A 16,169-nucleotide genomic window follows, 5' to 3' on the forward strand; every position below is an offset into this window, starting at 1 on the left:
ACATTATGAGAGGTCCATATGTGTCCACACATTATTGTTCTAAAGGTAACCCATTCTAGAGCATCCCCAACCAAATATTTATCACTGTAGGAGTTGTAAAGAAACGAGGACCAATGGAGCCAAGCCAGGTACCTGTAACCACGGGTTCCATCATCTATTGAACTTGAGTGGAGTACTACGGAGTTTCAAGATATGTCTCTCCTTAAGCAATGTGGAGTTATCTTGGGTACTCCAGTCCTCAGACATTGGTGGTAGAGTCGCTATCCACTTTAACAGAATACATTTACCTGCCAAAAACAATAAGTGAGATATAGCAATCTGGACATGGGGTGTAAGTAGCTCTTCATACAAAAACCCTTATATACAGGTCTAAGGATATTTGGTAGGGACACCTGAAACGCTTGGTTTGTAATCGATATTACTCTATTCCAATAGCGCACCAGTTTGGGGCACCACCAACACATGTATAAATGGTCCGCAGGGGAACCTCCACACCTTGGACATTCTGGACTCTCTCTACATTGTCATCTATACAATTTAAGGGGAGTTCTATGTACTCTGTGAATAACAAAATGTTTTGACAACCGTTGAGTAGGAGAAATAGACATTAAAGGTACTTGCTCTAATATAGACTGCCACCACTCTCCATCCATGTTAGAGATATAGAATAGAAATTAGAGAATCTGGTCCCCCACCAGGGCTCACCTAGGGAATAAAGGAGCAAGTGGACTATTACGTGGACTAATAGTCCACTTGCTCCTTTATTCCCTAGGTGAGCCCTGGTGGGGGACCAGATTCCCTCATTTCTATTCTATTATATTTTGGATGATGGTACAAATTGTTTTCTATGTTTATATCTATGGTTACTACCATTAGAGGCCACCCATTTTTCTTCCATGTTAGAGATATCTGTAAACCACCCTGTCCTGCCATAAAGCTGCACCGTTCTTTGAGAGCGAAGCAGAAGAGACCCATATTAAGATGATATAAGAAGAGACCCATATAAAGATGATATAAGAAGAGAACCATATAAAGATGATAGAAGAAGAGATCCATATAAAGATGATATAAGAAGAGACCCATATTAAGATGATATAAGAAGAGACCCATATAAAGATAATAGAAGAAGAGACCCATATAAAGATGATAGAAGAAGAGACCCATATAAAGATGATATAAGAAGAGATCCATATAAAGATGATAGAAGAAGAGACCCATATAAAGATGATATAAGAAGAGATCCATATAAAGATGATATAAGAAGAGATCCATATAAAGATGATAGAAGAAGAGACCCATATAAAGATGATAGAAGAAGAGACCCATATAAAGATAATAGAAGAAGAGACCCATATAAAGATGATAGAAGAAGAGACCCATATAAAGATGATAGAAGAAGAGACCCATATAAAGATAATAGAAGAAGAGACCCATATAAAGATGATATAAGAAGAGATCCATATAAAGATGATAGAAGAAGAGACCCATATAAAGATGATATAAGAAGAGACCCATATAAAGATGATATAAGAAGAGACCCATATAAAGATGATATAAGAAGAGACCCATATAAAGATGATATAAGAAGAGACCCATATAAAGATGATATAAGAAGAGACCCATATAAAGATGATATAAGAAGAGACCCATATAAAGATGATATAAGAAGAGACCCATATAAAGATGATAGAAGAAGAGACCCATATAAAGATGATAGAAGAAGAGACCCATATAAAGATAATAGAAGAAGAGACCCATATAAAGATGATAGAAGAAGAGACCCATATAAAGATGATATAAGAAGAGACCCATATAAAGATGATATAAGAAGAGACCCATATAAAGATGATATAAGACCTTTTCTTCTCCTTGCTAGTAGCTACTTGATCTATGAGTGGAGTGTCTATCTGTATGAGAGATGTGGACCTGGTTTGAATAGAACATGTATGGCGAAGATGAAGGTATTGATAAAAGTTAGTTGTGGGTAAACCAAACTCGGGTTGTAAGTCTTTAAAGGATTTTAGATGGCCATTGGTATATAATCGATACAGGAAATGTATACCCCTAGAATACCAGGCAGAAAAGCCCTGTAGTTTCCCAATCTCCTCTAGTCGCCCCTTTTTCCAGATAGGATGAAATCTGGAAATGCCATCATAGCCCATAATACGTCACATCTCATCCCAGACCTTAGCCATGAGGATCAAGGTAGGACATGTGGAACAATCCCAAAACCCACCCGCCTCCAATTGGGCCAGCAGAGGATATTTATTAGACCTAGACAGCAGTATATCTTGAATGGGGTCCCTACCATCAATAGTCCCCCACCCAGAAAAATGTTACAGCTGGGAAACCAGGAAGTATAACCAGCAGAGGAGACAGCCAAACCTCCACCATCTTTGTTCAGTTGTAGAATAGGTAAGTGGATCCTAGGCTGCTTCTCTTTCCATATCAGAGTGTCTATCCTCTTAACCACTTGTCGAAGACCCCACGTACGTGTACTGCGGGGCGGCGGCTCTATTGCCTGAAATCACATACAGTTACATAATTTTGTAAAATAGGTCTGGGGCCCGCCTGCGCGCCACTGGCGACCACCTCCCCCTGTGATTGGACACAGCGAGAGCCAATCAGCGGGTCCGTCAGGGCCGGCGACCATTCCAAGAGAAGCAGAACGGCAGTCTGGCTATGCAATCAATGCAGATCTCCATTCTGTCAGAGGGGAAGATGGAGATCTTGTGTTTCTGCTAAGCAGGAACAGGGATCTCTGTCTTCCCACAGTTGAAGCACCTCCCCCACACAGTTAGAAAGCACTCCCTAGGAACACATTTAATCCTTTGATCGCCACTGATGTTAACCCCTTCCCTGCCAGTGTCGTTAGTACAGTGACAGTGCATTTTTTTAAGCACTGATCACTGTATTGGTGTCACTAGTCCCCAAAAAGTGTCACTTAGTGTCAGATTTGTCTGCCGCAATGTCGCAGTCCCGCTAAAAATCACTGATTGCCGCCATTACTAGTAAACAAAACATAAAAAATAAAAAGTCTATAAATCTATCCCATAGTTTGTAGACGATATAACTTTTGCGCAAACCAATCAATATACGCTTATTGGGATTTTTTTTATCAAAAATATGTAGCAGAATACATATCGGCCTAAATTGATAAAGACATTTTTCTATTGGATGTTTTGTAAAGAAAGTAAAAAAAATATTATTATTTTTTTCAAAATTGTCGGCCTTTCTTCTTTATAGCACAAAAAATAAAAACCACAGAGATGATCAAATGCCACCAAAGGAAAGCTCTATTTGTGGAGAAAAAAAAAGGACATCGATTTTATTTGGGCACAGCGTCGCACGACTGCGCAATTGTCAGTTATAGTGACGCAGTGCCGTATCACAAAAAAATGGTCTGGTCACGAGAGGGGGTAAATCTTCCGGAGGTGAAGTGGTTAAACGAAAAAAAATAAAGTTATACCAAAGCACAAAACCCCCCCCCCCCCAAATTTTTTTTTTGAGCCCCCCCCCCCCCATGAACGTAAACACAAGTGTCTCGGGCGCCTACGTTTGAAAAAAAAATTAATAGCAATACACATGTTACATATCACTGCACACGCTGGAATGAGAGCGATAATTCTATCACCAGACCTCCTCTGTAACACTAAACTGATGACCTATAGGGGGCTTTTAAAGCGTCGCCTATAGAAAATATAGGGCCATTATAATATTACCTTTAAGTCTGACCTCTCATTAGGGTAACAGTTATAGGCCGGCCAAAGACTCCCTCATAAGAAGTGTGTCAGTAATATATTCAGATAGCTGTGTTTATCCTTATAGGTGATAGCAGTACTTCATTGATCCAGTGTATATAATATACTGTTCTACTTAATAATAATATCTTGCTTTGTCTTATTGGGAGGAGTTCTTTTGCTGAGTTGGCACTGTTGCCTAAAACTCAGCAGATCTATTACCTCCTCTTTGTGACAATATCGTTTTTAATCTGTTTTAGTGAGTATTACCAGAACATAAATACACAGAGTTGTCTGATTTATTGTAAAGAATCAACAACCCCTGCGCTAAAAGTGCTAATGAGTGATTAGGCTTGCCGCTGCTGTACATGACATAGGTCAAACCATGGGGAAAAAGGGTACGAATAGCACAGCGCTGACAGTCCGAGATGATTACACTAAAGTGCAAACGCTGTGCATAAAAAAATTACATGAAAAAACACATCCAGTAGTAGAAAAAAATTATAAAGCATGTAGCCAGTGAAAACACGAAAATAGCGTGCAAATGAGCATAAATGATCTAATTGGAAAGTTCCTTTGACAGGTTCCTTCCGCAAGTGCCACTGTGCAATGAAATGGTGCAAATTGATATTAAGCATGAGGTCAGTGAAAGTTCAAAATGACGTGCCAATAAACATATACAGTGGAACCTCGGATTACGAGCATAATCCGTTCCAGGACTATGCTCGTAATCCTATGTACTCGCATATCAAAGCGAGTTTTCCCATTAAAGTCAATGGAAACGAAAATAATGCAATACCGCATGCGGCCAGAGGTGGGGGGGGCGCCGGAGAGCCTTGAAAACGGCAGAAAAGGCCAGAGGGACACTTCAGTGGACCTCGGCAAATCTCGGAAAGACTCCGTTCACGAGCCTTTCCGAGGTTTGCCGAGGTCAGCCGAACTGTCCTCCGGCCTTTCCGTGCATTTCCGAGTGGCGCCGATCGGCGACTTTCGGCTCTGCTGGGCTCCGGCGCCCTCCACCTCAGGCCAAAAGGGGTACTGCACGCCGCTTTTGGCCTGAATCCTGCTCGGTTTGCGAGACAACACTCACAATTTTAGAAATACAGTGCTCGGTTTGCGAAACGCTCGTTAACCGCGTTACTCGCAAACCGAGGTTCCACTGTAGCTACTTTGAATTGATAAGTTCCTTTCTCACGTTCCTTCCAAAACTGCTGCTGTGCTAACAAACACACAATGCTGTAAACAGGTGCACATAAGATCCACACCCCCCCCCCGCCCCCCCTTATGGTTGAACTCACCAGATCCAAAGGACCATCAAGCAGTACTGTGTTGCAGGTCTATCAAGCTTAATGTGGTGAGCGGGGTGATGAAAAACACCAACTCCTGGGTGCAATCCTTGCTGGGGTGTTTTCAGGCACAAACATATGGAGAAAGAGCCAGCATGATGAAGTACGTCTTGTTTAATTTCATTAAAATCAATCTTTACAAAGTTCCAATCTTAAAAACAATTTTTGCAAGGTTCCAAAGTAGAGGGCAAAGGGATAAGACATCAATGAATTGTCCATTCGTTGCAGAAATCAATAGGTTCTCTCACAACCTGACTGCAATCAAACAATCATTGGACGTGATGTCTGATTTATTACTTTAAGGTGGTACAAGGATGTCTGAACCCAGAGTGTCAGGTGGGTTGGAACGTTCACCAGGTCATGGCAGTGCAGATAAACAGGTAATTCCACGCAGTCCCTTAGGGGGTTATGCTACATATAAAACAAATAAAAAATCCAGTACATATCCCATAGTTTGTAGGCGCTATAACTTTCAAGCAAACCAATTGATATACACTTATTGGGATTTTTCTTTGTATTAAAAACATCCAGCAGAATTTAGGACAAACTGTATGAATCTTTTTTTTTGGTTGTTTTTTAGCAGAAAGTATTATTAGTTTTATTTATTTTTTTTATAGGGGATAGTTAGGTAGATTTTAGAGTTTAAGTGCACACTGAGAAAGTTGTATGAATTTCTTTTATTTTATTTGCAGTTTATTAACCGGTTCAATACAGGGCAATTTCACCCCCTTCCTTCCCAGGCCAATTTTTAGTTTTCAGCGCTGTCGCACTTTAAACGTCAATTGCGCGGTCGTGCGACGTTGTACCCAAACAAAATTGACATCCTTTTTTCACCACAAATAGAGCTTTTTTTTGGTGGTATTTGATCACCTCTGCCGTTTTTATTTTTTGCGCTATAAACAAAAGAAGAGCGACAATTTAAAAAAAAACACAATATTTTTTACTTTTTGCTATAATAAATATCCCAATTTTTCTTTTTAAAAACACATTTTTTCCTCAGTTTTGGCCGATACGTATTCTTCTACATATTTTTGGTAAAAAAAAAATCGCAATAAGCGTATATTGATTGGTTTGCGCAAAAGTTATAACGTCTACAAAATAGGGGATAGATTTATGGCATTTTTAAAAAAAAAAAAAATTTTTATTTTTTTAGCGGCGATCGCAATTTTTTTTGGTGACTGCGACATTATGGCGGACACATCGGACACTTTTGACACATTTTTGGGACCAATCACATTTATACAGCGATCAATGCTATAAAATTGCATTGATTACACACACAAATCCACATGCCGGCCCGGTTAACGGGCAATCGCGGGTGCCCGGCGGACATCGCGGCCGCCGGGCACACGCACCGGGTCCCGAGGAATGCGGCGGGCGCGCGCGCCCGCTAGACGGCCGGGAATCCCAGGACGTCATATGACGTCCACCCAGGATGGGAGATCCCATCTGTGGACGTCATATGACTATGGGCGGGTAGGGAAGTGGTTAATATGTTATTTCTATTACAGACAAAATCTTATGCCGGTGCAGGCTTCTGTGCTGGCCAGTGGGACATTATCACCTCCACCTTTGAAAAAGAACAATTATATGCAGGGTGGATATGGAAAGATATTTATTGTTGTCTAAAGTTTCTGCAATGCCGAAATCACCACCCACTGCACCCTCTCCATTGCCAATCCCATCATCCACTGCACCCTCTCCAGTACTGATCCCATCATCCACTGCACCCTCTCCAGTACTGATCCCATCATCCACTTCACCCTCTCCAGTACTGATCCCATCATCCACTGCACCCTCTCCAGTACTGATCCCATCATCCACTGCACCCTCTCTAGTACTGATCCCATCATCCACTGCACCCTCTCCAGTACTGATCCCATCATCCACTGCACCCTCTCCAGTACTGATCCCATCATCCACTGCACCCTCTCCAGTACTGATCCCATCATCCACTGCACCCTCTCCAGTACTGATCCCATCATCCACTGCACCCTCTCCAGTACTGATCTCATCATCCACTGCACCCTCTCCAGTACTGATCCCATCATCCACTGCACCCTCTCCAGTACTGATCTCATCATCCACTGGGCCCTCTCCAGTACCGATCCCATCATCTACTGTACCCTCTCTAGTACTGATCCCATCATCCACTGCACCCTCTCCAGTACTGATCCCATCATCCACTGCACCCTCTCCAGTACTGATCCCATCATCCACTGCACCCTCTCCAGTACTGATCCCATCATCCACTGCACCCTCTCTAGTACTGATCCCATCATCCACTGCACCATCTCCAGTGCTGATCCCACCATCCACTGCACCCTCTCCAGTACTGATCTCATCATCCACTGGGCCCTCTCCAGTACCGATCCCATCATCTACTGTACCCTCTCCAGTACCGATCGCATCATTTAGATTTACAGAGGAGATCTACTGCTAAAATTACTGCCCTCGATCTGACCTTCGCGGTGATACCTCACATGCATGGTGCAATTGCTGTTTACATAAGACACCAGACTGACGCTTGCGTTCACCTTTGCGCGTGAGCATGGGGAGACAGGGGTGATTTTTTTTATTATTTATTTTGCTTTTTATTTTATTTTTAAACTGTTCCTTTCAATTTTTGTATTATTATTTTTATTGTTATCTCAGGGAATGTAAATATCCTCTATGATAGCAATAGTTAGTAATAGGTACTCTTTTTTGAAAAAATTGTGGTCTATTAGACTCTAGATCTCTCCTAGGCCCTCAAAGCATCTGACCACACCAAGATCGGTGTGATAAAATGCTTTCCCAATTTCTCAATGGCGCTGTTTATTTTCGGCGAAACCTAAGTCATAAAATGCTCGTAGCTTCCGTTTTCTTAGGCCATAGAGATGATTGGAGCCGTTCTGGTCTCTGATCAGCTCTATGGTCAGCTGGCGGAACCACCGGCTGCATTCTCGGGTTCCCTATTGGGACAGGAGAGCCAGAGAAAACCATGGAAGATGGTGTGAGGGGGTGACATTCCCTCTTAATTAGCTAATTAGCCGCTAGGATTGCTTTTACATGAAAGCCGACCGCTGGTTGAAAAGAATGATGTAAGAAAGATAGGGGGCGCTAGATACCATAATATTCAAGTGCTCCAAAAAAATATATCTCCTGCATTACCAAAAAAATGGAAATGTAAGAAAGCTAGGGGGCGCTAGATACCATACTATTCAAGTGCTCTAAATAAATATATCTCCTGTGTTACCAAAAAAAATGAAAATCATAATATTGACAAATCATAGTTAGATTACACATTGAAGTGCCCACATTAGTGAAAACATATATAGTGATTGATTGTCCACATAAAAAAGTGATTGAAGTAGTTGAAGTGATATCTTTCAATATTATCCCAATCTTGTTGCTGTAAACAAAAGGTTTTCCATCACCAAAGAAACAAAAGAAAAGGAAAACACCTCGAAGTAGTAGATATCTGCTTACCAGATACCAATGACTCCTTTAGTTAAAAAGAGAGTCACTAGCGCTTGTGCAGGGTTGTGCCTGCTCACATGGATGGCCGGACTGTGGTTGGTATTATAGGCATGGATCGTTCCCGTCAGGCTCATTCAAGATAGGATAAGGATACATAGGAAACAAAAACAGTCTCCATAGCGTAAAACCATTTATTAAAAAAGTAAACAAATTAAAAAGCCAAATGGCCGCTTACATTGGTGGGTGCCTACCCGGCACTGGGGCTGCTTGCATGTCAGGGTGACTTCGCAGTCAGAAAAAGCCTTTCATGTCTCCTCCACGCTGGCGTGCGTTCCAGCTTACACAGGGGGGCAGCCAAAGGATCCGGATGTTGTTGGATGATAGGACATGTGACCACGTACCGCTCCGACGTACGTTTCGTAGTGAACGTCTTCAGGGAAGCGAAAAGAATGATACTAAGATGATACCTAAACCCTCAGGCATCATTCTGGTATAACCACTCAAAATCCAGCACCATACCAGTACGTTACTGGTCCTTGCTGGGAATATATTGTAATGTTCTTTTTTTTCATGCAGCCTGTGGGCTGCAGCTGAATGGCATACCTGAAAAGCAAACAATGGTAACAATAAAATATTAACTCAATAAAACAACTTTTGTGCCAAAAAAGAGTAAAAAAATATATCCTGAAGCTTGGAGGCAATCCGCCCCTAATGTTAGGGACAAATCGCCCCTTAACCCCTGCCCCATGCTTCGGCATATATGCTTTTTTTTTCAACTGTGATGGTGAAATCACCTCCTACAGTGCTGGAGTCACTGATTTATGTATCGCTGTTGCTTTCAAGATAGCTATATCAGTGCTACAAATAAAATAAGGATTAACAATAAAATACAGTAAATTATAAAAGAATTACACACCTGCAAAGCCAATAAAACATTGCAGTTAAGCATAAAATACAGTAAAACAGAACAGAATAGAGAGAGAACAATAGAGAGAGAAGAACAAGAAAATTACTATTTTTGGATTTTTTATTTTATATATATATATATATATATATATATATATATATATATATATATATATATATATATATATATATATATTTAACAATTTTTGTAACTGTAAAGGTTCCAGGTTCGGGTCTCTAAAAATGTGATGGCATCTTTGGAGACCCTGTGAAAGTGTGTCCTAGGACTGTGCAGTGCTGTACCCTACGCTAATACTCTACTAGTGTGTGGTAGCGTTGGAAACATTCACTGATGCAGAGACCAGGTTGGTTAGGACAGGAGGGACAATAAAAATGGGTGTCACGCCTGTATGCGCGTTTCCTACAGACAAGACATTTGGGGGTGTTCTTTGGCCTGAGCTACCAAGGAGGACTTCTGGAAAGTGCCTCTCATGCAGCTGGCTCACTGCATTTGCATTGGGAAGCACAGTGGTGTAGTGGATAGCACTTTCACCTAGCAGCAAAAAGGGTTGCTGGTTCGAATCCCGACCACGACACCATCTGCCTGGAGTTTGCATGTTCTCCCTGTGCCTGTGTGGGTTTCCTCCGGGTACTCCAGTTTCCTCCCACACTCTAAAGACATGCTGGTAGGTTAATCGGATCCTGTCTAAATTGGCCCTAATATATGTATAATTGTGGATTAGGGACCTTAGGTTGTAAGCTCCTTGAGGGTAGGGACTGATGTGAATGTACAATGTATATATAAAGCGCTGCGTAAATTGACGGCGCTATATAAGTACCTGAAATAAAATAAGTTGGACCACAGCATCATCTGGAAACAGAAGGGCTGTGATGATATCTTCCTGAAATTTAAGGAAGGATCCAGTTCGGCCTGATGCTTTGTATAGCACATAAGCGTTCAGCAGAGCCAATTGAAATAAATAAACAGATATTTTTTTGTACCAGCGTCTGGCCTTACGGGCAATTAGGTACGGCGCCAACAACTGGTCATTGAGGTCCACCCCTCCCATATTAAGGTTATATTCGTGGACACAGAGGGGTTTCTCAACAACACCAGTCGCCCTTTGAATTTGGACCGTTGTGTCTGCATGAAGGGAGGACAGAATGAAAACATTCTGATTATCCCTCCACTGCGAGCCAATTATTACACTTCAAGCAGGCTCTCTCCCCCAGCCTAAGATGGGAATCTACAAGCCGCTGGGGTAAGCCCCGGCGATTAGGTCGCACGGTGCCACATGCGCCAATTCCATGATCAAACAAGTGACTAAAAAGTGGCACGCTTGTGTAATAATTGACCACGTACAAGTGGTACCCCTTTCTGAAGAAGGGTGACACCAAGTCCCACACAATCTTATCGGTGCTCCCTATGTAGTCAGGGCAGTTGTGATGCTTCATGTGAACCATAAAACTACATGTATAGCCTGTTGCCCTGTCACAGAGCTTATACATCTTGACCCCGTATCTGGCACGCTTGCTGGGAAGATACTGTTTGAAAGACAAGTGGGCAGAAAACTTAATCAGGGACTCATCAACTCAGACAACTTGATCAGGAGTAAACAAGGCTGAAAACTGTTGGTTGAAGTGGTTTACGTGCAGCTGAATTTTGTGAAGCCGATCAAATTCAGGGTCACCCGAGGACGACAAAGTTCATTGTCATTAAAATGCATGAAACGCAAGATCTGCTCATATCGTGTCCTGGCCATGGATGCAGAGAACACGGGCATATGATGAATTGGGTCAGTGGACCAATATGACCGCAACTCACTTTTTTTAACTATGCCCACGAGGAGGGATAGGCCCAGAAAGGTCCTAAATTCGGAAACCATAATAGGTTTCCAATCTCTGGCAAGGGTCAAATGGGGATTAGCGGTGATGAATTGACCAGCATACAAATTGCTTTGGTCTACAATGGATCTATAGGGATCTTTCGTGAAAAACAGCGAATTAAAATCAAGTGACGTAAAATCAACTGTTTCCACCTGAATTCCTGGTTGGCCAGTGAATGGGGGAAGTATGGGCGCTGCAGAAGTGGTGGGCTCCCAATTCGGATTGGCAAATGCAGCAGGAAGGGCGCTATGGGCTCAACGGGCCTGTGTTTGTTTTCTTGGTGGCAGCGGGACACTACTTGTGCTTGCCACCTCACCGGCTTGAACTGCACTTATGGGACTCGCCACGTCACCGCGTGATACTGCAGTGCTGGTTTGACTACGACCAGGATGTACTAGGCTGCTGGTGCTTGCCAGTTTACCAGAAGGATGAGCGGCACTAGTACTGGCTCTCTGCTCCATACGAGAGCCCTGCGGTTCTTGCACCTCAACAACAGAAGAACGGGGTCGGGTACGCCTGACCTTAGCAGGGACCACTACTCTGTCGTCAGAGCTATCTGTCAGGGTGCCGTTGCTGTCTACTGGATCCTATTCTGAGTCTGAATCTGACATATGGGTGACTTCCTCTTCACTCTCATCTGTCATGCTCAGAAACGTGTAGGCCTCTTCACTAGTGTACCCTAGATTGGGCATTGTGGCCTCTAAATTTACTGGTACAACTAGTGAAACTCACAGGCAAAAAGAGCACCTGATTCTCAGAGCCTGCTTCAATCGCTACCAAAACAAATTTTAGCATTCGCAGGGATCAGGCCTGACTCTGTGAATGCTGCAGGTATGTGTGTTATGCTTTGTAAGTGACAGTGATCGATTGATACTGCACTTGGGTGGGCTGGGATGGGCGGAGGGGCTAAACGCAGGTGCTAGCAGGTATCTGGGTTGATCCTACTAAAGTTGCATTTTTGGGAACACTAAACTACTGGGGATGCTAGTATAGATCTGATCAGATCAAAGATATTGATCCGTTCAAACACTATACTAGTAAGGGAGGTGTATGGTACGTGCGTGGGTGTTATTGCTACTGGCACTAATCTGACTCTCCCTGGGGCTGACGCTGAACCTGATGCTAAAACCTGTACTGGGGTGTGATCAGGGGGTAAAAGCTTTATTCAGCAATATATGGCGGGTACCCTGACAGTAACTAGCTAACTATCTAACTAGTGTCACCTGGGACACTAAATACAGTGATCAGAAAAGAGTACACTATATTAGTGACACTGGTGACAGGGGCTGAAAGGGTTAACTGGGGGGCAATCAAGGGGTTAAACCTTTATTAGGGGGGATTTAGGGGGGTACCTGGGCCTACTACTAACTGCCCTAATGCTGATTAGTGTCACAAATGACACCAATGCAGTGATCAGTGAAAAATCTTAAAAAACTACAATTGGTGACACAGTGACAGGGAGTGAAGGGATTAACTGGGGGGGGGGGAGTGTGCCTATGTGTACTGTGTCAGTGTAGTGTTGGTGTAATTCACTTTTAGATGTCCTCTCTCTGCGCTCTGGAACCGAAAATAATTCCAGAACGTGTTTACATTTACAGGCAGAGGAAGCATTTTCATTCGCCAGAACCGATCAGCAGGTCCAGGCCAGAAATCATTGGCCTGGACCTGAAGACTGATCGTTTCTGTAATGAATCCGATTGCCGTGTGCACTGTGGGGGCAGGCGCGTGCCCCCTAACCGCTGTCAAACGATGTTGGGGCGGTCTTAAAGTGGTTAATAAACTGCAAATAATGTAAACAATTCACAATACAATACAACTTTCTCAGTGTGACATTTTTAGACCTAAACTTTAAAATCTACCTAAATTATCTCTTGTAAAAAACATGATTCATACATTTCGTCCTAAATGTATTCTGTTACATGTTTTTGATACAAAGAAAAATCAAATGGCGGAGATAAACGACTTCTAGTGGGACTGTGATAGTGCGATCTGACACTAACTGCCGCTGGGGGGAACTGACATCACCAGAGACATTAATACAGTGATCAGTGCTAAAAATATGACACTTGTTGGGAAAAGATTAACAGCTAGGGTGATGAAGGGGTTAAATATGTTCCTTAACTTGGTGTAATGTGTGTACAGTGTGCTGCTTTATACTAATGATCTCCGACAGATCATTCCCTCTGTACACAACCCAACACAGAGCTCTGAACTGTGATTGGACACAGCCGATCAGCTGGTCCCGGGTGTGAATCATTGGTCGGGACTCTGTGTACAATTGCAGCCGGAGCTGGGTGAGGGTGAACATGCGCGCCCTAAACCTGGGAGTAGGCAGCACTGTACCAGCACATCGCTTTGCCTACAGCGCCCCCCATCCTCAGTAAAGCGCCCCCATTCTGAGTACAATGCCACCCATCCCCAGTACAGCACCCCTCCCATAGTTGCCAACATTGCAAAAAAAAAAATGTGGGACACTTTTTTGGCTGTAGGCGGAGCCGTATAATAATTAGGGGGCGGGGCATGTGTTTGTGGGCGTGGCCTAGCAATGAAAACCAAGCCTGTGGCAAAAATGGGCATGGTTTACGTGAATAGTGGGCGTGGCTTGAATGGGCGTGTCTCAAAGGGGTGTGGTTAGAGTCTGAGATGAGTAAGGGATGGAGAGGGAAAGGGGGAGAGAGGAATGAAGGGACAGCAGCCCCAGATCCTACACAACAATAGAAATATGTGTATTCTAGAAAGTTTAACAATCAGCAGATAAAGATACTCCAAACACCTGGTGTTAGCTCTTCAATCATCCCGGCACCATGATTGTTATGGTGTCAGGATGATTGAAGCGCATTATTTCTATTATTACATTGTAATATAAAAATAAATCATTCAACTCACCATAATGCAGAATCAGTGGGATCCCTGTGCGTGTCACCTGCCACGTCGCCTGCCACCAGCAGAGTCCATCCTTGCATCAGGTGCCACCAGCACAGTCTGTCCTTTCATCAGGTGTCCCCAGCAGAGTCTCTTCACGTATCAGGTGCCCCCGGCAGAGTCCCTCCTTGCATCAGGTGCACCCAGCAGAGTCAGTATAGACCCCCTCAGTGCAGACCCCCCTCCATCAGTGCAGACCCCCTCAGTACAGACCCCCCTCATCAGTGCAGACCCCCTCAGAGCAGACATCTGTTCCCACTGTCCCCTATCTATCTTTGCTACCATTACGATTATCTTCCTTTTCTGCCCCCAGTCATGTTCAGAGCCACTTTAACTACTCTAACAATAGCCTGTGATCAGATCATACTCAGCCTCAGCCACATCTATCCTCTGGTCATGATCAGACCTCTGGCCTTCTTTCTCTTCTGCCAATGTATGATTACCTCTGTGCCCTCACACATCTTTGATCAGTTCACATTCTGACACTCACTTTCTTTCTTCTGACCATATTTATACAAATCTGCCATCTCTTACTCTCCCGTCCCAATACTTAATCGGCATATGACCTGTCTCTTCTCTCTTTCCTTCCCCTTTAGCTACTACCGTGCCTTCTCTGCATTTCAAGCTTTTATAGGGTATGTTGTCACATTGCTCTGTTGTCCATTCACGGCAGCAATCAGGGTCCACTGTGCCTCCTGTAAGTCTTTATGGTTCAGAGCCAACAACCAATCTGCTTCGTCTTTCCTCCTACATGGTTTAGGATTATCTCCTTCTCTGCTTCTCTGTCTCCTACAACTTACAGTTTCATGATCCTTTTACAGCTCCCTTTCTTATAGCTTCCAGTCTACGACTAGTTCCCTCTCTGCTTCCTACAGTTCCCAGCTCAGCGATCAGCTCCCTCTTTGTCTGCTACAGCCTCCAACTTCCTGATTATCTACTTACCTGCCTCATATAGCTTTCAGTTCATTGATCATGTGTTCAGTGGAGAGGGGAGGGGCCGATCCGTGCAAGAGGAGAAGCCGATTCATTGGCTGCACGGATCTTCCCCTCTCTACTGAACACAAGGAGGAGCGATCAAGCAGCGGCGGCGGCGGGACCAGCCGCCATTTTACTGAAGCCCGCTTCCCAAAAAATGGAAATTGCAAACATTCCCGATTTTCGATGGGCAAATCCCGATTCGGGACAGCCTCTGATCGGGATGAGGGTCCAAAATCGGGATTGTCCCGACAAATTCGGGACTGTTGGCAACTATGCCCTCCATCCTCAGTACAGTGCCCCCCCGTCCTCAGTACAGCGTGCTCCCCCCCGTCCTCAGTACAGCGCCCCCCCCTGTCCTCAGTACAAGGCGATCGTTAAGTGGATAATATTTGCACCAGAACAGATATGATTTTCAGGAAGATGGAGGTTTAATGCCGACATACCATTGAACCATAAAACATTTTTTGTGTGGAGATCCATGTGTGTCTCAGTCTTGGCCCTGTTAGTTGGTATGAAGGTGGAACAAGGACAATGAGATTGTGATTAGAGACATGGATTGAATCCTTCTTCCAACATAATCATTAACTTCCATCACCACCAAAAAATATAAATTGGTAAATGTTAAACAATCGCTTTTATAAACAAATCCAGTTTACAAAGTTAACTTAACCACTTGCCGCCCACCCAGTGTCGAATTGGGTGGGCGGCAACCCAGAATGGTCACTCTTACGCACCTGCGGGCGATCATGGCTGTGCCGTGTTCCCAGGACACTGCGCGACCTTGATCTCTTTAACCATGTGATCGGCTGTGTCCAATCACAGCCGGTCACATGTAAATGTGGAAGTGGCAGTAATCGGCTCTCCTCGGCTCACACTGACAAAGTGTGTGGTGAGGACAGCCGATCAGCGGCATCTCCTCGCAGGGGAC

The 16,169-nt window shown here is 43.7% G+C and overlaps 1 protein-coding gene across 1 annotated transcript in view; it reads left to right on the forward strand.

The window, feature by feature from the left end:
* The window catches only part of LOC141121771 (uncharacterized), a 192,421-nt gene that overhangs the window by 88,375 nt on the left and 87,877 nt on the right, over window positions 1-16,169 (forward strand). Inside the window, 1 exon segment of the mRNA XM_073611489.1 lies at window positions 1,877-1,961. Coding sequence (XP_073467590.1) covers window positions 1,877-1,961 — 85 coding nt within the window.

The sequence above is a fragment of the Aquarana catesbeiana genome, unplaced genomic scaffold (assembly GCF_042186555.1).
Source record: "Aquarana catesbeiana isolate 2022-GZ unplaced genomic scaffold, ASM4218655v1 unanchor229, whole genome shotgun sequence".
NCBI classification, from domain to species: domain Eukaryota; kingdom Metazoa; phylum Chordata; class Amphibia; order Anura; family Ranidae; genus Aquarana; species Aquarana catesbeiana.